General features: G+C 47.0%; 2 protein-coding genes across 2 annotated transcripts; both read right to left on the bottom strand.

Moving 5' to 3' along the window:
• Positions 1 to 7418: 7418 nt before the first annotated feature.
• Positions 7419 to 11864, bottom strand: LOC127292348 (thioredoxin H2-2). The gene is made up of 3 exons (XM_051321728.1): positions 11640 to 11864; positions 11427 to 11549; positions 7419 to 7729 (listed from the first exon to the last, which is right to left on the bottom strand). Exons 1-3 carry the CDS (start codon positions 11766 to 11768, stop codon positions 7592 to 7594), a joined length of 390 nt encoding a protein of 129 aa, XP_051177688.1. The 5' UTR covers positions 11769 to 11864; the 3' UTR covers positions 7419 to 7591.
• Positions 11865 to 14311: 2447 nt separating this feature from the next.
• LOC127292347 (uncharacterized) lies at positions 14312 to 20737 on the bottom strand. The gene is made up of 7 exons (XM_051321727.2): positions 20525 to 20737; positions 17792 to 19795; positions 17532 to 17586; positions 16800 to 16948; positions 16290 to 16376; positions 15451 to 15579; positions 14312 to 14669 (listed from the first exon to the last, which is right to left on the bottom strand). Exons 1-7 carry the CDS (start codon positions 20600 to 20602, stop codon positions 14568 to 14570), a joined length of 2604 nt encoding a protein of 867 aa, XP_051177687.1. The 5' UTR covers positions 20603 to 20737; the 3' UTR covers positions 14312 to 14567.
• Positions 20738 to 23504: the final 2767 nt, after the last annotated feature.

Here is a 23504-nt window from a genome sequence, read left to right as displayed (position 1 = left end):
AGTCTCCTCGTTGCCTGACTCGATTGACGATGTTGAACTCGAAAAATCGGAATCGACCGCCGATAATCCCGACGAGATCGGAATTTCGAAATGATACGCTCCTTCTTTCTCGACGCGAAAGTGGAACCTTCCGAACGTCATCTCCATAGGCTCCTCCAGATACGCATATGCATCCAAACGGGAGGGCGGGTGAGGAACAAAATCGACTAGACCAGTTTCGATCTGTTTACCTCGATCCATCGCGTTGCTTGCTGTTGATGAAGTCGATGATCTTGAACGTGCTATCGAGATCAGATCCTTGACGCCTCTAATCCCCACGGTTGGCGCCAATTGACAAGGGATTAACTTGTCAATGCCTACGGGTTGTAGACTAGGGTTTTAGTTGGAAGTAGGGGGCAAGTAAATCTCGAAGGTTTCAGCCGAAAAGTACTCGAAGATGTGAAAACTAGGGTTTGTGAGACAATGAATCGATGCTTTCTTTGTCCCTCGACTCCCCCTTATATAGGAGGCGGAGCCGAGTGATTCGTGATACACAAGTTACAGAGTCCGGGAGGGTTTTCAACTCCTCCCGCAAGATTACAAGTTTCATCTCCTAATACAACTCTAGCTTTCCTTAATAGTAAATTGGGCTTCCGATTCTTCTTATCCTTCGGATCGTGGGCCTTCAGTAAACCCCGGGTACCATCTTCGGCAGGCCCATTGGGGATGCCTATGTCACCCGCAGCTAGAGCCATTATCACACGATCGAGGGTGTACCTGATCTACTGGTTAGGGTTAGCTTTAGGGTTAGGACTAGGGTTTAGGGGTAGGGCTAGGGTTTAGGGTCAAGGTAAGGATTTATGGTTAGGTATAGGTTTAGGGTTTAGGGTTAGGGTTAGGGTTTATGATGCAGGGTTTTGCAGCTCCGGTGTCAGCACGTGTAGTTCATAGTTTAGGGTCTAAGGGTTTAGGTCTCGAAGCCTCCCCAGTTTAGGATTTAGGATTTAGGGGAGCTACTTTTGCACCATTACACCTTCCACCACACTTTTGTCGTGCACTTGTCGTTTTTGTAATGGATTGTATACACTTGTAATGGATTGTAATGGACATTGCTATTTAACTATGTGGATGGACTCTATGTAATGGATTGTATGCATGAATATGTGCGTTCGATGTATTTGTGGTGTTGTTGATGTGTTTGGTGATGATATGTTGAACTCTATATGTTGTATATGCTATATTTATCAAATGCTATTTTTGAAATGCATAGAATATTGAAAAACAGCAAAAAAATGAAAAATATAGGAGCCTTTGCCGTGTGTATGCACACGGCAAAGAACTTAAGGAGCCACGTGGCGTGCAGCTGTGCTCATGGGAGCTCCTGGGGGCGTGCCTGGAGGGGTCTTTGCCGTGCGGGCTGGACTGAGGGCGCACGGCAAAGGCAGTGCCACGGCAGAGGGCCGCCGCACGGCAACGTACTCGCGCACGGAAAAGAACATGGCGCACGGCAAAGAGTTGCCGCATGGCAGCCTAGCGCACGCACGACAAAGACCACGCGCACGGCAAAGCACCTGCCGCACGGCAGCCCAGCACGCGCACTGCAAAGGTTGTTGCCGTGCGAAGTGACAACGCGCATGGCAATGATGCCGTTGCCGTCGGAACCTTTGCCGGTCGGTCTTTGCCGTGCGACATCGCACGACAAACCCTTTGTCGGGCATATAGGGTCCTTTGCCGTGCGATTTGTCGCACGGCAAAGTGCAGTTTTCCCGTAGTGGTGGCCATGTTTTAGAACAGTGCTTTCCTGTCTAAAATTAGTACCCATTGATGATGGATGTGTATGTTAGGTTTTACAATCATCTTAAATGAGCCTCAATCTTCCCCTGCCAGCTTTACTAGAGAGAAAAGTATAAAGGCTGAAATAGAGGAGAAAAGCAAAACAATGGGTGATTTGCAACATAATGATGGAGGTTGCAAAAGGATTGTCTAGATAGGGAGAAGATACCTTTGGGTATGTACGTCATAAAATGCGTATGCCGCGAAGGGAGCTGAGTGAGCTTCGGAGCCAACCTGTGTTGGACCTTCATATGAGGAGCAGAAAATTGTAGAAAAATTGGCGGAGGTTCTCCATCAAGAGGAGATTATGTGGAGGCAGCGGTCCCGTGTCCAATGGTTGGCGGAAGGGGGTAAAAATACTCGTTTCTTTCACTTAAGGTCGAGTCAAAGATAGAAAAAGAACAGGGTGTCAGAGCTCACTAAGGATGATGGTACCATTGTCAACGAGGAGGGAGCGATGGGAGGTATGGCGAATATTTTTTCCAGCACCTATATGAGTCAGAGGGAGTCTCTGGCATGGAGGAGATGTTGAGCAAGCTACCCTATCGGGTTACAAGTGAAATGAATAGAAAGTTGGGAGCACCGTTCGGGGCTGATGAGGTCAAGAAGGCTCTTTTCGAGATGTTTCCAACGAAGGCGCTAGATGACTTCCCAACACAGTTTTTTCAAAGAAATTGGGATGTGTGTGGAGAGGAAGTGACGAAGGCTGTTATGTGTGTTCTGGCTGGAGACGACAGCGCAGAAAGTGTGAATAAAACATTTATAGTGCTTATCCCGAAGGTGGCAAGCCCGAAGGAGCTAGGCAGTTTCGACCGATCAACCTTTGCAATGCGGTATATAAGATTGCATCAAAGGTTGCTGCAAATAGGCTTAAGGTTATTCTGCCGGAAATTATTTCCGAAGAACAGTCAGTTTGTGCGCTAAAACTTGATATGCGGAAGGCGTATGATCGCGTTGAGTGGTCGTATTTGGAGGCCATTATGTTGAAGCTTGGCTTTAGCAGAGGTTGGGTGAATTTGGTGATGAGGTTGATCACTACTGTATCCTTCTCGGTATTGTTTAATGGAGTACCACATGAGGAGTTTCGACCGAGCAGGGGCATCCTTCAAGGGGACCCTATATCTCCATATTTGTTTTTGCTAGTAGCAGAGGGCCTTTCGTGCCTCTTAAAATATTTTGATCAGTCATCGGCTCTTAGTGGTATCAAGGTGGCTCCTACTCTCTCGGCAGTGAACCATCTTCTCTTTGCAGATGATAGCATGCTCTTTTGTAAAGCTAGTGTGGAGGGAGCGAGAGAGGTAAAAGAGGCTTTGATTAAATATTGCAATGCTTCCTGACAGAGAATTAATATGGATAAATCATCGATATTCTTTAGCAAGGGTTGTCCAGAGACGGTGAAAGAAAGTATAAAGGCTGAAATAGAGGTTCAGCGGGAGACGCTTAGTGAGAAATATCTTGGGATGCCATCTAGTGTGGGGCGATCCAAGAGTGGAGCTTTTAAGTACCTCAAGGACAAGGTATGGAAGAAAGGTTTTGGGCTGGTTGGAACAATTGCTTTCTGTTGGTGGGAAGGAGATTCTCATAAAGTATGTAGCTCAGGCAGTTCCAATCTTCTCTATGGCTTTCTTTAAATTACCACGCGGACTTTGCAAGCACATCAATGCAATGTTGCGAAGTTTCTGGTGGGGGAGTAAGGAGGGAAAGAGGCGTACATGTTGGGTTTCTTGGGCCACTATGGTACAGCCAAAGCATGATGGAGGCCTGGAGTTTCGTGATATCGAGCTTTTCAACTTGGCGCTCCTCGCTAGACAAGTATGGCGCATCTTGCAGGACTCAAATTCGCTTAGTGCATGAGTGCTAAAGGCAGCTTACTTTCCGAGTGTAGACCTCCTCCATGCGGAACTTGGGTCCCATCCATCGCAGGTTTGGAGGGCTATACTCGAAGGGTGTGACACATTACAGCTTGGTCTGATAAGAAGGATTGGAGATGGCAAAACTACCGACCCATGGCAACAAAACTGGTTACCTATGGATGAGAGGCTGAGGCCTTATGCGGCGCGCCGAAGGAGCCCACCGAGCAAAGTGAGTGATTTTATCGACACTACTTCTGCGACGTGGAATAGTGAGATGCTAGATCAACATTTCTTGCCATTGGATGTCGAGGTGATAAAAAATATTCCGATTTGCACGAGGGACTCGAGGATTTCTGGGCGTGGCACTTTGAGAAGAGTGGCATCTTCTCGGTGAGGTCTCTGCAAGCCGCTTATAGAGACCTTGAAAACAACCAGGGTCAGTCCCCTTTCTTCCATAATGCCGTAGCTTACAATGCACAGTTTCTAGAGGACCAATCCACATCCCAGAGGTTACTAGAATCGGAACAAAGAATCCGGTGGGAAGAAATCCCCCGGAGTAAAGCAAGCCTCGAAAGGGCTGAGCATGAGCATGCACTGCTCTTGTTTGAAATGGAGGATCTTAGGAGGCGAAGGGGGGGATGATACAATACAAAACACCCATGTTATTTGCTGTAGGGTTCATCTTTTTGTTCACCGTAGGAGGGCTCACTGGAATAGTTCTCGCAAACTCTGGGCTAGACATTGCTCTACATGATACTTATTATGTGGTTGCACATTTCCATTATGTACTTTCTATGGGAGCCGTTTTTGCTTTATTTGCTGGATTTTACTATTGGGTCGGTAAAATATTTGGTCGGACATATCCTCTCCTCGTTGCCATGAAGCGAGTGCGGGAGGATTGGCTTGATGAGCGGCCGGCCTCGTCGAGCTCGGTTCTGGAGAGTAAAATGTGGTCAAAGTTATGGAAGTGCGAGGTTCCGTCAAAAATCAGGGTTTTTCTTTAGCGGTTGGCCCAGCATTCACTGCCCACCGGCGATGTGCGGCATAGGAGGTAGACGATGGCGTCGTCGTGTGCGTGCTCGCTATGTGGCCAAGAAGACTCCTGGAGGCATTCGCTCCTGGAATGTGCAATGGATCGCTGTGTTTGGGCTTTGGCGGATCCACTGGTCGTCGAACATATAAGTCGGTCATAGGAGACGTCGGCTAAACAGTAGTTGTTTGAGATGATGAGGTCGATGCCACAGGAGGAGTTGACGAAGATGCTGGTTACGATGTGGGTCATCTGGCATTCACGATGGTGAGGAGATATTTCAGATCCCGATGTCAACGACGTTGTTCGTTGAAACTTTTTTAAGGGACCTAGAAGTCGCCAGGAAGCCTTTGGAGACGAAGGTCAAGTGCAGGGATCCGGCCGTGCATGCAAGGTGGATTCACCCACCGGCTGACTGCTGCAAGATGAACGTCGATGCCGCAGTACAATCAAACAAGGGTGTTGTAAGAGTGGTCTGTCGCTCAGAGCAGGGACTTTCCTGGGAGCGGCAGCCACGGTTTTCAATGGTATTACATCTCCAGTATGTTTGGCGCTAGTTTCGGACATGAATATTCAGAAGTGTTGTATCGCGTCTGACTGTATGGTGGTGGTGAATGCTATACATGGTTGGAACATGGGTATCTTCGGCCATGTAATTGCAAAGATCAAAGATGAGGCGAGATTAAGAAGGAAAAATTCCTTTAGATATGAGAATAGAAAATCAAATGTCGATGCACATTTGCTAGCTCGCTTTGCTACATCCCTTTCAATAGGTCGCCATGTTTGGTTCTTAGCTTCACCTGATGGACTAAACATCCATGTAAATTTTGATTCGACATGAATAAAGATGCCGGAAGTTCTCAAAAAAAAAAACCAAAGAAAGGAGGCGTAACCAGGATCAAATTTGTACCATACAAACGTGATGACATCATTTTACTGAGAGTTAAAATAACTCTTGAACCCTAGATACTCCCAAAAACATGTCCTATGAAAAAACAAAAAAGTACAGGTCCACATTGGTCACAAAATGACTGCATTAATTGTCGGCTTGTCTCTTATATTGCTTTGCCAAGCAAATCCATTTGCACACCATTTTCTAGTGACTAGCTAAACTGGCACCAGGCTTGGAACATAGGGGATTATGTCGTAGGCATGGACAATTTCTTCCCTGTACTCAACAGATGTGTTTGTGTCAGGATGGTGATATCTCAAGTCATGCATGTCAGCCACATGCCTGAAACCCTCCGTTCTTCCGCTATCAACACATAACAGTCTGCTATGAGATCTCGGTTGGAACACTATACCATCGTCAAACGCACCTACCGGATGAATACAGCATGGGACCTTGATGGCATGACGTTGAACCCATCGTGGCGGATCGTCGCCATCCACATCATCGCATACCCATATCAGGTGAGTATGACTTGCGGGGACTTTGTGAACAAGGTACAGCTCACCGCCCATCTCAGCTAAGCTGGATGCCAAGTACTGGAGCTTAGGGCACCCAGGAGGTGCTCCTATGACACTGAAAGACTCGTCCTCCAAGCTGAAGCGAAGGAAACCTCGGACGGTTACATCACCCTCCAGAAGCGACTCATCTATTGTCCAGAGTAAGGAGCCTTTTAAGAAGGACGATGTTTGGCCTGCAATGATAGGGTGTGGCGGTGGCACCGCCGTCTCACGCCAATGTGTATCTCTTCCAATGGTGAACACCTCCACCCCGAAGGTGAAGTTGCGACCACTTGTCACGGGCACGTCCACATAGCGGTAAAAGAAACGGGCAACCTTGTAGGTGTTGGAGCGAGGGTCATGCCCGATACCTAACGCCCCTCCCTCTCGGAAGAGCCTAGAGAGCCGCTTGGGCACGACAATATGGGGTCTCCCAGGCAGAACCAGAAGGCGGCGTGTGGCCGGGTTGAGCACCCTCACCGTGCCGGCCATCGGCATCAGCACAAGGCCGTTACAGTGCGTGAACTTGTGCCTCGCTTCTTCCGCAGGGAAGGAGTCCATGGCTTGAACTAGGGTCGCGGCGCTCTGGCTCTTCTCCCACCGGTATAAGCCGGGGGTAGTGACCTTTTTGTTTGTGACAGTAAAAGGGCCGCCGTCGTTGCTTTTTATCAGCGGCGCGATGAGCACGCACGGCTCTTGGAGGCGGTGATGCTCGCGTTGGAAAGACTGGTCGCTGGTGATGATGCTGTGCCAGGTCTTGCAGACGCAGGTGAAGCGCATCAGCGACTTGAAGGGGAGACGAAGCAGGATCCGCGAGACGAGCTCGTGCGGTAGGTACCGCGGTTCCGGTGCCGTCTCGCCGTCGCCGTCCATGGCGGGATAGATCGATTCTTACAAGGTGCGCGCACGTCCCTAGCCTCCGGTATTTTATCCCAAGGAGAACACAGTCCCTAATCCTAATCAAAGACGGGGACCCTTATTGGCCGGCCACCACCAGGAATCGGACGCAGATATTTTGCTTCCGATCGGAGTTGTACGGTCGCCTACGGTTTGCTGATTGTATTACTAGTGGTTGCAGGTCAGCTCACTACTGCAGCTATGGCTTCTATCGAGGAGCCCATGTATCAACGCACGCAGGTGCAGGGGACTAGCAGGTACCCGGACAACATCCGCTGCATCATCCAAACCAAAAATTAACTGTGTGTCGGCCGGTCACATTGTAGCAAAGAGAAACAGTTTGATTTTCATTGACAGAACTACAGTAGAAAGGCAGATAATGATAAGACAAGCCAGATTTATACATTTCTATAATTCAAGTTTCAGGAGCTTATTGCCACTTCACGTCGAATTTTACAGAATTTAAGAAGGGGAATCGGCACTGTAACACGAGGGAACTATAGGAGCCAGAACCTGGTACTAGAACTGGGGTACAAGTATTGAACTAGGATTAGCACGATGCGATGAAAGTCTTGATCTTCCTGTCAAGCTCATCCTTCTTAGCCCCAACCACGCGGCTCACCTCCTGCCCGCCCTTCACTAGTACAAAGGTCGGCATCGCCTCTACACGGAATGTCTTTGCAACCTCCTGTAAAATTCCAATACATTAAGAAAAGTTATGCACTTTGTTTCAGAAGAACAGGAAAGCATTCTGTCAGGGATGCATGAAATGCCATGAGAGGCTTGAATGAACTTTGAAGATCTTCTATTTCTTTATGGACTAATATGCATCCTTCACTCTTGGTCTTGGGTGTGGGCTAGGACTTGCATTCCCAAGGTATATACTCTATAATTGTCCATGCAAGTGCAGAAGAGCCACAGGAACCTTCATTGGAGCCACAAGTTTTTTTACTACCCCCGCCAAAATATAAGCCTTTTTAGCTTATATTTTGGAACGGAGGTAATACCTCCCAAGCCCAAGGTATCAAAACAAGAACATATTCAATAATCCATCCAACCTAAGTGATCTAGGTGGCCATGTTTTAGAACAATGTTTTTCCCGTCTAAATTTAGTAGTACCAATCAACAACGAATGTGGCTGCTGTGTTCTACAATCAACTCAGATTACCCTCAACCTTCACTGACCGGCTGCCAGTTTCACTAGAGCAAAAAATATGCACAGTGTGTGTTTTAAATCGAACAGGAGAATGCTTTTATACAAATATTCATTTCTTGATTGATCCTACTGAGCAAACTTTTTATTGGCATCAAGTGAAATACCAAATTGAGACGCTGCTTACACATCAGTCACTTACAATTCAATGCATGTGAGGTGTCCTAGGGCAATCCTAGAGCGCCACCACATCAAAGCGAGATCCACGTCTGATCCAGTGTCCACTCCCCACACAGCTGACTTGCTTAATATAATCACACATCTGGCCCATCCAAATATATTGGAACTGAGCACTACCAACTCCTAAATATAGTGGCACAGGGATTTGTTTTGGATGATCTGGTGCAACTGGGATCCGATTTATTAGATCGTAGGTCTCCAGAATCAAGCTAATCAGAGCCTTTCCCCTACCCAATTTTACGAGTTGAAGCCAGATTATACACACTGCTAACTAGTCAGGCGACATGGTTGCAGGTAGGTTAGATAGGCGGTACAGGAATTGATGCCTAGTGCCAAGGCGACCTAGGTGGACAAGCTAGAATATTTCCTTTCGGTCCACAACCGAGTATCAATCAGTCATGAATTATGCCTAGACTCATTTCAAATTAGCCTCAATCTTCCTTATGACATCTTCACTTAAGCAGAAATATGTGCAGTGTGTATTTTGAACAGAACAAGAGCAAGAACAAGCCTCAAAATGAGTATTCGCTTTCCCTGGTTGATCCTATGGGGTGAACTCTTAAATTGGCATAAAACCCCAAAGGTGCAAACTGCATCTACCTCAACTGGTTTGAGTTCAGTGCATCTAAGGTGTCCTAGACAAGGCAGGAGTGCCATTACAGAGAGCTCCAGATCAGATTTCACTCCACAAGAAGCAAGTCAGAATATGGTTTAACATGAGGATGTGAGCACATCTACTGGAACTGAGCACTAACGACGGTTCCTCCTAAATATACAGTGGAACAGATTTTTATTTTGTTTGGACGGCTGGGGGAAACTTGCATCAAATCCATTTAATCGAAGAAGTAAATTAGTCATTACTCCAAAGTCAAACAGAATCATAGAATTTCCCCTTCCTGGATTCTACGAGTTGAAGCCAGATTATACGTACTAATTAGGTGTGCTAAAGTGAATTGTTCTAAGAAGTGTTAGGTGCTACGCGATCGGCGGGGCGCAGCCTAGTTTCCACTTGTCAGGCTATGTGGCTGCATATGCAGGCGACACAGGAGTATGGTGTCTAGAACATGTGTGGTCTAGGTGGCCATGTTTTACAACAGTGTTTTCCTGTCTAAAACTAGTAGCCATCGATGATGGATGTGTATGTTAGGCGATACAGGAATGTGCTGCCATGCCAAGCCGAGTTTGGTGGATAAGTTAGAATTTTTTTCTGTCCACAAACGAGAACTAATCAGCCATGAATATGTATGCTAGACTCATTCCAATTATCCTCAATGTTCCCTATGACATCTTCACTGAGCAGAAATATGTGCAATGTGTATTTTAAACGGAACAAGCAAGAACAGCATTGAAAACAAAAGGAGAGTATTCGCTTCTTGATTGATCCTATGGGGTGAACTCTTAAATTGGCACAAAACCCCAAAGTTGCAAACTGCATCTACCTCAATCGGTTTGAGTTCAGTGCATGTTAGGTGTCCTACCCAATGCAAGAGTGCCATTGCCGAGAGCTCCACATCAGATTTCACCCACAAGAAGAAATTCAAAATCTGGCTTAACATAAGGATGCGAGCAAATCTACAGGAACTGTGCATTACTGACGATTCTTCCTAAGTATAAAGTGCAACAGATTTTACTTTCTTTGGATGACTCGACGAAACTTGGATCAAGTCCATCTAATAGAAGAAGTAATTCAGCCACTACTCCAAAATCAAACAGAATCGGAGCATTTCCCTTCCTGGATTCCACGAGTTGAAGCCAGATTCATGTACTAACTAGGTGTGCTAAATTGAATTTTTTAAGCCCTAGGTGATAAGTGCACGGTGGTCGCAGCCTAGTTGCCACTTGTCAGGCTACGTGGCTGCATAGGCAGGAGACAAGAGTATGATGTAACATGTGCGATATAGGTGGCCATGTTTTAGAACAGTGTTTTCTGTCTAAAATTAGTACCCATTGATGATGGATGTGTATGTTAGGTTTTATATTCATCTTAAATGAGCCTCAATCTTCCCCTGCTAGCTTCGCTAGAGCAGAAAAGTATGCGCAATATGTCGTCCAAACCGAACAAGGGCAAACATCAACATGGGTATTCGCTGTTTGGTTGATCCTACTGGGAGATCTCTTTAACTGGCACCAGGTGAAATCCAAAATTCAGAAACTGCTTCTACCCCAGCAGGTTTCAACTCAATGCATGGAAGGTGTCCTGGGACTGTGCCATCAGACTAAGCTCCACACCCGATTCAATTTCCCAAGCAGCGGACAGCGGACTGTGATAAAGTGAATTGTTCTGAGAAGTATTAGGTGCTAAGCGATCGGCAGGCGCAACAGGGGTATGGTGTCTAAATCATGTGCGGTCTAGCTGGCCATGTTTTTGAACAGTGTTTTTTTCCTGTCTAAAATTAGTGCCCGTTGATGATGGATGTGTATGCTTGGTTTTAAAACAGCAATCATCTCGAAACAACCTCAGTATTCCCTGCCAGCTTCAGCGGAGCACAAACATGCGCAATGCATGTTTTAAACCGGACGAGGGCAGCATATGGGTCTTCACTGTTTGATTGATCCCAATGGGAGAAATTTGAATCGGCATAAAGTGAAATCCAAATTTAGAAACCGATTCCACACCAGCCGGTTTCGATTCAACGTCCCGGGACAGTGCAGGAGTGCCAGCACACCACGGTGAGCTCCACATCTGATTCAGTTTCCTGAACAGCTGACTGTCTAGCTTAGCACAAAGGATGCATCCAAATCTAGTGGAACTGGACAGTACGGACGATTGATTCCTCCTACACTGGGTGACCGAGCAGCAGAACCTGGACAGGAGTTCACTGAACCCAAAGCCGTAAGCTAGGTGCTGGTCCAAGATCGAAACAGAACCGGAGGCTTTCCCCGTCCCAATTCCACGAGCCGGAGCCAGATTACACGCGCTAGCTAATTAGGTGTTGTGAACTGAACTGAAGGACAGGCAAGCACGAAACTAGCGAGAGAGAGAGATACGTACCCCGAGCTCGTCGACGTCGATCTTGACGAAGACGGCGTCGGTGAAGCGGGAGGCCATCTCCTTGAAGGCGGGCTCGATGAAGCGGCAGGGCCCGCACCAGGACGCCGAGAAGTCGATCACCATCTGGAGCGCGGCGATCTCGCCAGGTCAGTCAGATCCAAAGAAACACGATACGGTGGCGAGGGGATTGAACAGAGGGAACAGGGGGCTCACCAGCTTGGCGGCGTTCCGGTGGGCCTCGAACTGCTGGTCCCAGGCGGCCTTGGAGTGGACGGCGACGACGGCGGAGTCGCCGTCGTCGAGGGGCGGAGGGGTGACGAGCGACGAGAGGAAGGAGCCCATCTTGGCTTGGCTTGGCCTCGCTCTGTTCGGGGTTTGCTGGCCGGTTTGTTGGTCGTCAGCCTGGTGCCGTGAACGGTGGGGATACTGAAGACTGAAGAAGCAAACGCGAGAGGAGGGAAGCAATTATAGTGGGAGCGTGTCCTTCGTGTTTTGACTTGCACTGCCGACCTGCTACTGCTACTGCTAGTACACTTCCTAGCTAGAGTAGAGAGCTATAACCTAGCTCCAGGTTTTTACTTTTCTGGAAATTTATATGCGTCTTTCTTCAGTAATCTTAGAGCATCTCCAGCCGCGTCCCCCAAACCACGCCGGATTGAGCGTTTGGGGGACGTGTTTTGTTCGTGCCGCCTTTGGGGGACGTCGCTCCCCAGCCGCGTCCCCCAAACGCCGCCCCCAAACATTTAAATTACTTTTTTTTGCCTTTTTTATTTCAATTTCCACAAACTAATTGGAACGTGGTTTACACGAAAATATAATTGGGAACGTGGTTTTCCACAAACTAATACATAGTTTGAACCGTCGTGGACACAAATATAAAATTTTGCAAAGAAACTAAACCTAACTAGGCCGTGCATCGAAGGTTTCCTGTGTTCGCTGCTAAGAAAGAACACTCGAGGGCACACCCAGTCACCTAAACTGGAAAATCCAGCGGGAGGATGGTGCCCTTGTTGGTTCTACCGATGAGGCGAACAGACAGAAACCTCCGTGCACGTGTTCGCTGCGAAGAAAGAACACTCAGTCGTCCTCCTCGTCGGTCTTTGGCCGCCGTGGTAGTCCCGGCGGCACCGCGTCTCGTCGAAGACCTTGACGCTCATGTCCCTGTCGCCGAAGTAGGAGAACAGGAGGATGAAGCCGGCTTGGAGGCTGTGGTGCCGCGCGAACTTCTCCCAGCCGATGTTGAGGTACATCTTGCCGCGCGCGTCGTAGATCACGTCGACGATCCACCGGTAGTAGCCGCACGCAGATGCATCGTGCGCGGGCGATCGTCGCCGGCGACGTAGTCGGCGAAGGAGTCCGGCAGCCTCTGGATGCCGCGCGGGTCGCCCTTGAGGGTGAGGACGAACTCGAACCGCACGTCCGGCTCCACGTCCATCTCCGACGATGATGAAGCCGGCGGCGTGGAAGGCGACGGCGAGCGTTCAGCTCTGCCGCGGCCACGACCACGACCACGACCACGGCCGCGAGGTCGGCCTCCGCCTCTACCGGACATAGCGTCGAGTCTTGTTGAGATGGTGGCGGCTAGGGTTTGGGAGAGAGGCGCTAGGGTTTGTGTGTGAGAGGGACGATGAGAGGCGGCCCTTTTATAGGCCGGAGGGAGGCGGGGAGCGGTGGCACGCATTAACGCCGGCACGCAGAGCTAGGCGCGACGGGACTGCACCGTCGCTGCGGGAACTGCACCGTCGCTGCGTCGCTGCGGGAACTGCACTGCCAATAACTTTCGTCGCGAGGTAGGCGACGGTTAGGTTAAAAATTTATTGTGCCGCTGACGAGTCGGCCCCGCCACTCCCCGTCTCGCTTTTCGTTGTGTCTGGCGTCCCCGGTGCGTCCCCTGTGGGACGGGGACGGGCTCGGGGCGCCGGACACCGAATGGGGGCGCGCCGGACAAAAAAGGGCTTTGGGGGACGCTGCTGGAACGCATTTTCTGTCCGGCGTGCCCCAAATCGCTTTGGGGGAGGCGGCTGGAGATGCTCTTATTGGGATAGGAGGGGCTGCTAGTAGTATTTGTACCTTGTAAATTGAGTTCTTGTCGAAAAGGTGGCACTGCTCTTCCATTTCGAGGTTTATGTTTGACGCTAAATTTGACCAATAAAATATGGATTACAGACAATAAAGCCATTCGTTTATATCCGATAACGAGTTTTCGATGGTACAATTTTATGACAAATGTATTGGTCTAATTGGATGATCACAGTTAAATCAAGCAGTCATCTGCATCCCATCAAGCATATATACTGCACTAAATTATTAATTCTGCTGTCAACTACACCCATCTCCTCCGTCAAAGGTTGGACAATCTTGATCTAGAAGAAAGGTAGGACGAGCTTGTTTGTGTTTGTTGAGTTGACGTATGATCGTGAGTTTGTTGCTTGAGTTAGGTACCTCTGTGCTGCCAAGTGCCAAGGAAACTACTACGGAGTACATCAATCCCTTGACTTTTGAAGCTAAAAATAAAGGACCCCTCCAAAAAGTTCCCGGCAAGCACTCCGTGCTCACCGAATCTCCCGTTTCCCTTCGGAGAAGAAAATTCCATTTTCTGGGGTGGGTTCAAACTCTGCAGTAAAGCCAGCCAGAGCGCATATGCTTATGTATAATTCTTCCGGGGAGGGAAAGGCACTTGCTTTTGTACGCAGAAAATTGTCACCGTTAAAACTTGCGTGTAAAACCACTGACCTGACATGGTTAAGTACTTAACTATGCCTTTAAACCACAGCCCAATAGCTTCTCCAGGAGGTGCATTCTCGTGCTGTCCTTCAATGGAATCTCCCTCAATCACCTTCCAGTTTATTCCTCCTACACTTCGCAACCACATAGCGGCTCGCAGCGAATAAAACTGCATTCATATTATACACTTAGCCAGCACGCTACACATCTACTCAAGGACTTGATTGCTCACTACAATGGAACAGAAACCAGTTTACATTCTACATCCCATGTATTCACGCATCGCCCAGGCCGGAGCCCAGCCAGATTAACTACACATCTACACATTATATTCTAAGGAGTCCCTCACTTAACATGTTAACTGCTGGCAGCGCTGTGAATAAGCTGCTCGCTGCGCATCAGGCCACCGCGGCAGACTCAAAAGCCCTGACGGAAGGAGTATTCGAGCCTTGGGGTTCGGGCGAGGTATTGCCTCACGGCCTCCTGGTTTGCGTGGAAAATTAGCCTCATGTCCTTTATCTGCAGGGGAAATTGACAGCCAAATGAGGCAGGCATGATGGCTGAGAGACACTAGTAAAGAAGTAACATCTGCTATCAACTCGTCAGAAACTAATCGTTATTACATATATGCCTGACATGTCATTATTATTGTAGCTATGTGTATTACTCACTCCGTCCATAAAAAGATGTCAGCGATTAGTCTAAATTCAGATGTATCTATACACTAAAGAGCGTCTAGATACATCTAAAATTAAATAAACTTGCGACATCCTTTTATAGACAGAGGTAGTATTTTAAATGATACTTCCAATATCGAAAATACAAACGAAATACTAAGATATACCAGTGATTGGCATGAAAAGGTCCATCTAGACTGGCCATCCTTCTCAGGATGATGAAACTTTCTTTTTATAAGATAGTGAAAAGTATTTCACTGAAAAACTCCAGGTGTCCAGGATTGAGTTCCTTGTTGAACCTCTGGTTTTCTTAGCATTTGCGTTGAGATTTTGTTCCAAACAAATTTATTGGAATGGTTTATCCGAATTCTAGGCACAGGCACATGTATCATAATGGTTGTTCAAAGAACCCAAATGCGGCACTAGGCAGTTTGCTAGCATCACCGCAGATACTCTACAAACAACTGGAAAATGGCACAGAAGTGAAGCATTATATTTCAGAACAAAGAGACGGCGGGAATAATTACTAGAAGGACCATAGCTTTATTCTCAGCAAGTTACAAACTGACTGCAAATGGAGAGATTATTTGGTTATACAAGGAAAATGAATTAGGTATCTGTACCTCAATTAAAGAATCAGAATTTAAGTTGATGCCTTTGCAGCTTGGTACTTCCATGCTATTAACAAAGATTGAGCACTTCCCGATGTTCTTGATATGGAAAGACCCAGCTTTATCCATCTTGATAACCGCCTGGGTGTCAGAACATAACATGGATTTATATAGATACAAAATCACCATCACCAATGAGATAATTGAAATTGATTTGACAAAACATATTACACAGTATTGTTTTTAGTGCAGTGCACCAGCATGATACCCAAGCTCACGACTTGAGGAGAACAAACATAGGACTGGTTAGTCAGATGCAACCACTGCGGTTAGAAGTAGCCACAGAGGCCTGGTGTTAACTGTTAATTACTTTACAAAGGTGTTCATTTAAGGAGAAAGGCATGGCGAGACCACGTTCGACTCACAAGATAGGCATAGAGCCATAAAATATCACAAGGTCAGCAATTTTCTAACATACATGTGGTCAAATTCAACAACTGGAGATGTTGAAATTATCCATAACAAGTCAAGAAAACAAACTGTTAAGACTGATAGTTTATCAACTGACAACACAAACACTTGCCTAAATTTTTTTTAAAGACCATAGATAAACATAATTCATCCAGCACCAGCCTTTTGCGCTCCCAAATATTGTCAGGAGCTGAAAATACATTTACTCCAGGAGGTAAACTCAAACAGAAGAATCAAATTAAGTAAAAAACAAGATATGATAGTTCTACAGGGTATAGATGTGTCTCATCATTTTTCTAGCTCAATTAGTCAAGCCGCAATTCTTGGCCTAAGCTATAACTAAAATTTTCAAATTTCAAAAGCAATATTCAAGCAAATACCTGTCGGCGAGATATTTTATTTGCTCTCCCTTCTTTTCCCAGATCTATGTCAACTTTTACGTCTTCCGTCTCCCTTCCAAGAATAACCTGGGAAAAGATAAGAAACGTGCAACTAAAATTCAGAAAATAGTGCCAAACTGTCAATGTATGGCACAATGTACAACCATTGTGTACTTCGTACAAGTTTAAACATCACCGTGTCAAAATAAATGAAAGTCCAAGGCATAATATAATCAGTCTGGGTTGCATCTTTCTACTTAAAATTGAATTAGAAGAATCCAATCAACATTGAACTATGAGACAGAAACAAGATGATTGAAGCTTCAAACTGCTATTAATTAGCAAGTGTGCGTTGTTTCTACCTATGAATATCCATAACACAAAATTTGAACAAATCGATTGTACAGCACAAGATATAGAACAGAAGTTTGTCCATGCTCTGGAGCAGTTGAACTGTATCATGTTATATGCAATAGACCATATTAACAGAAGAACGTCAGTTGAATTTACCTCAGGATCCTTTATGTAGTACTTCAAGTGCAGTCCATAGATAACTGCAAAGGCACCTCGAGACGTGATAGCTCGGTTCAAATAAGCCCGAGCACCTTGCTCCAATCTTATCAATGATTTCCTGCTTTCTGGATGATCAAATCTGGAAACTGAAATGCAAACACAGATGATAATAATTATTATAAAATTTTCCATGTACGTGGTACGAAAATGCCTAACTACACATTGTAAATATCTAGAAGGTATGAAGTACCAAAGTTGAAAATTACAGCAAAGTAAACTCAATCATTTTCTTTGTGTGCATGGACAACGCTTGGTCAGTTTTTATTGTTCTATGGCATGTAGTATGTAGATTGCATTCAAATCGCCACTAAGAAGGAAACGGCCACATCGAGTTAGCATAGTGTGTTCACACCAACACACACACCTTACACTAATGCTAGAACAGAATCTCTCCCACCAAAGCATTCCAGCAAACCAATACTGCACCCATATGATGACCAGTCTCATTTTTAGTGACTATAAGCACTGACGGTGACAGACTACGTTGTCAAAGTCTGTGAAATAGACTTTCAGCACGACTCCTAGTACAGCACAATAATTCCTTTGGGCAGCTCTGTCATCATAATGGTACTCACGCTAGCCTCAAAACCTATGAAATAGACTTCCATATTCTAATGTAGCATATCCTTATCCACATTCACAATGATGTAATAGATGGTTGATATTTACCTTCAGGGTTAGCCGAGTCAGCCTGATCCCATGGAATTAGATCCTGATCAAGTATCTGCAATGAATACAGGAAATGGGTGAATTAGAAGTAACACGGTGAAAAGGTCCTAGTCCTTCCGTTCCAAAATAAGTGTCGCAGCTTTTTCTAGATATGGATGTATCTACACACTAAAATGCGTCTAGATACATCCGTAACTAGACAAAGTTGCGACACTTATTTTGGAACGGAGGTAGTATTAGCTAAGTTAAGGGATCCATACCAGAGCTTCTAGATCGTAATAGTTTGGAACGTCATCTTCAAGGTCAGAGCATTCTTCTGGTGGAGCTGGTGCTGGCTCGACTGCAATAGGGTCTTGAAGGCCCAAGTCTGGCAATGCATGTGATGGCATACAGTTCTGTGGAGCAGCCTCATTTTGTAATTCTGGTGGATTATTATGTGAGTTATAATTCATGTGATCAGGCACTTGAACTGGATTGTATACCATCAAACTTTGAGACTCATCGAAAAAATCTTGCTGTCCTAAACTGCACGATTGTCCATCACCAAATCCAGATGGATTAGCAGGTAGAGCTTGCATGCATGCGCTCTCATCATTGATGTCAACGTTACCATGCATAAATACACTAGAAGTTGAAGGACCTTCAGACAGCTTAGCTCCTAGGATGCAACCTGTATTAAGTGACACTGAATCTTCTCTTGGTTCTGATGTGGATGGGCTAAGCTTCATTGGTTGTGATGAAGGCTGGGCACTTGACATATCTCCTCTCTTTATTTGAGCCAAATCAACTGCATTGGAATGCTCAGCCTTTGACGAAGGACTAGTTGCAGGGGGGAATGGAGATACATTGTACTCAGAGTTCCGTCCAGAGGAAGCAGAAGGGCGCACAGGAGAAATCTCGCCATGTGTAAGAGCATCGTCGTTGCAAGGGATTTCAGGATCTTCCGTGTTTAATGTGCACTCAACACACGGGCCAGGATAACACACTTCATCAGGTGAAGTAAGGACCATGATCATTTCAGAAACATCCACTTCATTATTCTGTTGTACATGCCCAGAATCTATCTGATCACAGCAAATGTTAGCCTCGTCCGGGTGCAACAGATCTTCCAGGATGGAGCCAGCACCTAGTACAACGTTGGGATCAGGATCATCTAAGTCTTCATGATTAGTCTCCTGTGGAGAATTCAGAAAATTTTCGCCGTTCAGGAGCTCAAACTCGTCGCTGTTGCTGAAATAGGGAAAATCCATGTAATCACCTTCTGGCATTGGTGCATGATCTAAACCAGGCATGCAAATCCCACCATCCAAATTTGCTTGCGATGTGAGAGGGTCTTGGTTGGCAGTCTTTATTTTCTTATCATCAGCAGGAGCGAGTGTGTCTGGTCCCTCGTCACCATTCCAGATTGCACCACAAGGTACTTGAGAACCATCAGAGTGGCGGATCAAGTGCAATGAGCCAGGTTCTGGCACTCCTCCGCTGTTGTTCACAGGGAAATGGACATGTTCAACTCCACCTTGATCATTAATCATCAATGCTTCTGATTCTGCCACTTCATTGCCACACTGATTGCTAGAGGCCAACTGCTGAAACTGCATAGAGTCCTGAAAATCTGTGATACCTCTAAGAGAGACACCGTTCCCTTCATTCATTCCAAGATTTGTTCGTTTGTGGTCATACATTTGAACTACATCCGGAAAGCCAAATGGTGTGTTATCGGTGGCATCCTCATCTTTTATCATGCTCTCAGGATGCTGAGCATGGAAAGAATGGCCATTCATTTCATGATGCGTCTGTTGTGCACCGCTGTAGCTTCCACCTGCTTGCCCATAACAGTTCACTGTACCCATCCCTGGTTCAATATTTTGAACCACATGCTCCTGTAAAGATCCAAGCGCACCTCCACAGACACATTCCCCGCCAATCGCCATGCAGGAACAGGGGGAAATAAGGAAACCAAGGTCGGTGGTGTCACAGGGCTCATTGCGTACTCTCTTCCTCATCGCATAGTACAAGTTCTTCACGCTCTCTATTTTCCGCTTCTGAAACGAAACATCCCTCGCCTTCGAGTTGAACAGTTTGTGTGCCTTGGCAGGGTTGGAAGTGGAAAGCTCGGTCTCGTACTCAACCATCCGAGCAGAAGCCTGCGCTGAGACCTCTGGGTTGTACAGCAACGAAGTCCAGCGATCCTGTATTTCCTGAAGAGTGAATTTATGGGAAAAGCATACAGCTCCTTTCGCTAGGGACTGCAGCGAGGCACCGTTCTGCGGGTATCAAACATATTATTCAACGGTTAGCAATACACTAACAGGGCACTAGCCATATATTCAGATTTCAGAATCTACTAGGAGTATAACATTTTGAAACAATTGCCGGAGCAGCCCTCCCCAATTTTGTGCCCTTGGTGTAGAAGAATACTTGCTAAGATTATCTCTTGGCGCAATATTTTTTTGCACAAGCTTATTTGTTCATTATTACAAGGTTAATAAGCTGGCGTGTGAAAAATTGTATGGAATTATATGATAACTATATAGCAATGCGGAATTTACAGAATCGTTTGATGGAATTTCACAGAATGTTAAACTTGCAATAGTGCAGACTGGAAGGAAACAGTAAATCACACGAAGCAACAGTTTCTGATTACGCGATACTGTCGATTGACTCCCGTGTACTGCAACGCACCAGCATCCTCTTCTTGAAAACACGGAAGAAAATCAAGAGCACTGGCTGTAGAAAACAGGGGAGTCCAAGAATTTTGCGAGTTCTTGATCAATGGTGGTCACGCACGGGCACAGGAAATTTCCAAGGCCGGGGAATTGAACATTCTGACTAGAGGGTAAAACTCCCCAAACCCATGCCCGTGTCGTGCTCCAGCGGCCAAGAAAGAAGCCAAGAAGAGAAATTGGACACCTCAATCGAAGCGGACCTAACCTAGGCACCGAAACGAGGACCTTTTGGGCGGTTCCAGTCGCGATCCGGGGGGAGGGGATTACCTCGATGGCGTTCTTGAGGAGGATGTCGTCCTCGACGAGCCAGTTCCCCGACGACGTCGACGCCGCCAGGGCCCCCATGGCGCCGCCGCCGCCGCCGCCGGATGCGCCGCCCAGGTAGGGGAAAGAGGGGAGAGAGGGAGTGGTTGGGGCGGCCGTGTGGTTTAGGGTTTAGAGTAGGAGTGAGGGGAGAAGGGCGCTGCGCTGGGCGGGGGAGACGGGGAGGGGAGCGGTGCCGGGTTCGGGTGGGAGCTCCGCGAAAGGCGCGTCATGGACCCGCTAGAGATGTGACGAGAGGTGACGCTTTGGCATTACAAGTTTACAACAAACACGAAGTTTTTTTTTCGAGAACCCGCAACGGAGTGCGCGTTATTGTATTAAGCTGATAAGAAACGCCATAGAATGGCTACAACCCCACACATGCCTTTCGGCTTACAACGCACTCCTACAACAACGACAAACTCGCCTTGCCCAACCTCAAACCAAGAATGGCGAGAAGGCGGGGCACAGACTCTCCAGACCGCGTCACAGCCAACACCGCCCAACAAACTCCACAACACGACCAACAACCAAAGTTGCCCAGACCAACGAACCACTACATGCGCCTAGAAGATGGAGCGAGTGAGTGGCTGGCACTACTAGGAAAAAGGCAATCAGTGGCGCACCACATATAGCCTTCAGTGGCGCACTAGTGGTGCGCCACTGCTATCACGCCACTGCTAACTCCTAGTAGTGGCGCACTAGGGGTGCGCCACTACTAGCCTGGATACCAGTGGCGCACTGCGTGGTGCGCCATTGACATGTCCGGCGGTGCGCCACTATTACTCCAAAGTGGTGCGCCATCGTTGGTCAATGGCGATGCGCCACCACCGTCTAGACGAGGTGCGCCGGTGCTACCGTTTTGCGTGCGCCTTTGTTTCAGCGAGGCGGTGCGCCACTGCTGCGTGTGGACGTGCGCCATCGCTTGTCTCCGGGACGTGCGCCACCGCCGAGGTTCATGGTGCGCCACTGCTAGTCTCGGAGGGGATCACGGGCGCGGTGCGCCATCGGATCCAGGCGCGATGCGCCATCGTTAGTTAGTGGACGTGCGCCACCGATGGGCCACTAGTGCGCCACTCGCTATGTATTTCGAATTTTTTTTTTGTATCTCGGCAGTGTATTTATACAGGTTGTATATCACAGTACAATAGCACAATACAGGATACATAACACATATAAACAACAGCACAACTTATCCATACATAATTCTTCACATTAGCCCCACATGATTCACAAGATTTCACATTAGAGAAGTTACGAGGTTACAATGCAAGTTACGGGGTTACAAAGTCGCAAATGAGCTAGTGGTTACAGAAGATCGATCATCTAAAGTACAATCACATAGAAGAGAGCTAGAGTCACTACTAGCACCATCCCGATAATAGTGGTCTTCATCCGGTTCCTCCTCCGCTCCGTCCTCTCTCCCGCCAGATAGCGTGCGTATCTGTCTTCGGCCTCCGCTCTAGTGGTGTACCCTTTGTAGCTGTTACCGCTAAACGGTGAACCTGTCTTCGACACTCCTCCCGATCGTTGTAGACTCCGGGAACCTTGCCCTTGTACACGACATACCACGTCATATCTCGCACATATATGAACAAGCCAAAGAAACTAAGAAGTGCAAACTCAAATAAGAGACAAGTAGCTAGTATGAACTAAATGGAATGCCTCATACATTGTTGGTCCAAACAAATATTAACATTTAGGGAAGGCGTTAGTGAGGCCAGGTAGGATGCACAAGAGATTGATACTTGTGTCATCGCACCAGCTCACTAGCGCCTCCCAAGTGTAGTGACCACGAAATTTAATCATCGGCCAATGCAATTAAGAAGTGCAAACTCAAATAAGAGACAAGTAGCTAGTATGAATTAAATGGAATGCCTCATATTTTGTTGGTCGGAACAAATATGAACATTTAGAGAAGGCGTCAGTGAAACCAAGTAGGATGCACAAGAGATTGATATTTGTGTCATCGCACCAGGTTCACTGGCCCCTCCTCCAAGTGTATAGGTGACCAAACATTCTAATCATCGGCATTCTGAAAAACCAAAGCAAATGGAATGACGAGGGCCTCATACATTGTTGGTCAAAACAAATTTTAACATTCAGGGATGGCGTAAGTGAGACCAAGTCCGATGCACAAGAGATTGATATTTGTGCTATCTTACCGAGCTCACTTACGCCACCCCCAAGTGTACGGTGACCAAACATTTTAATCATCGGCATTTTGAAAATACCAAAGCAAATGGAATGACAAAATGGAATAAGTGCCTCATACATTATTGGTCAACACAAATACTATGGTCGAAACCATAGTTGCGGTATACACCGCAAGATACTTTGCAGAAGGGCGCCCTTTTCCCGGCCGCCGTTCCATGAACGGGTCCTTGACGACACAACAACGCCGATCTGCCTCTCCGGCGCAAAACCACGGCAGTCCCAGCCGCCTCCCTTGCGGCCACAAGGGAGGCGGCTTGGACTGGCGTGGTTCTGCACCGAGAGGCATGTCGGCGTTGTTGTCTCGTCAAGGACTCGTTCACGGAACGGCGGCCGGGGAAAGGGGGCCCGTCTACAAAGTATATTGCGGCGTATAGGTGACCAAACATTCTAATCATCGGCACTAAAATGGAAGAAAGAGCCAAGTGGTATCTCAACTAGATATCATATGCCTCATACTTTGTTGGTCGAAAGAAATATTAACATTCGGGATGGGGTCGGTGAGGCCAGGTAGGATGCACAAGAGATTGATATTTGTGCCATCGCACTGTGCTCACCGGCCCCACGCGGAGTGTACAAGTGACCAAACAATTTAATCATCGGCACTACAATGGAAGAAAGGCCAATGCAATTAAGAAGTAGCTAGTATGAACTAAATGGAATGCCTCATACATTGTTGGTCGAAACAAATATGAACATCCCGGGATGGCGTCAGTGAGGCCAGGTAGGA

Source organism: Lolium perenne, chromosome 4, assembly GCF_019359855.2.
Source record: "Lolium perenne isolate Kyuss_39 chromosome 4, Kyuss_2.0, whole genome shotgun sequence".
Taxonomy (NCBI): domain Eukaryota; kingdom Viridiplantae; phylum Streptophyta; class Magnoliopsida; order Poales; family Poaceae; genus Lolium; species Lolium perenne.
Note: the sequence above shows the minus strand (reverse complement) of the source record. Positions and strands in the feature narration are given on the sequence as shown.

What these genes read in the sequence shown, in the direction of transcription:
- LOC127292348 (XM_051321728.1), bottom strand. Translation starts at nt 11,768, where the DNA reads ATGGGCTCCTTCCTCTCGTCGCTCGTCACCCCTCCGCCCCTCGACGAC. An exon ending in ACCGGAACGCCGCCAAGCTG is followed by an intron (nt 11,550 to 11,639) that starts GTGAGCCCCCTG and finishes GCCGCGCTCCAG; the next exon opens with ATGGTGATCGACTTCTCGGC. An exon ending in TCGACGTCGACGAGCTCGGG is followed by an intron (nt 7,730 to 11,426) that starts GTACGTATCTCT and finishes GGAATTTTACAG; the next exon opens with GAGGTTGCAAAGACATTCCG.
- LOC127292347 (XM_051321727.2), bottom strand. Translation starts at nt 20,602, where the DNA reads ATGGGGGCCCTGGCGGCGTCGACGTCGTCGGGGAACTGGCTCGTCGAG. An exon ending in TGACTCGGCTAACCCTGAAG is followed by an intron (nt 16,949 to 17,531) that starts GTAAATATCAAC and finishes TTTGCATTTCAG; the next exon opens with TTTCCAGATTTGATCATCCA. An exon ending in ACTACATAAAGGATCCTGAG is followed by an intron (nt 16,377 to 16,799) that starts GTAAATTCAACT and finishes ATCTTTTCCCAG; the next exon opens with GTTATTCTTGGAAGGGAGAC.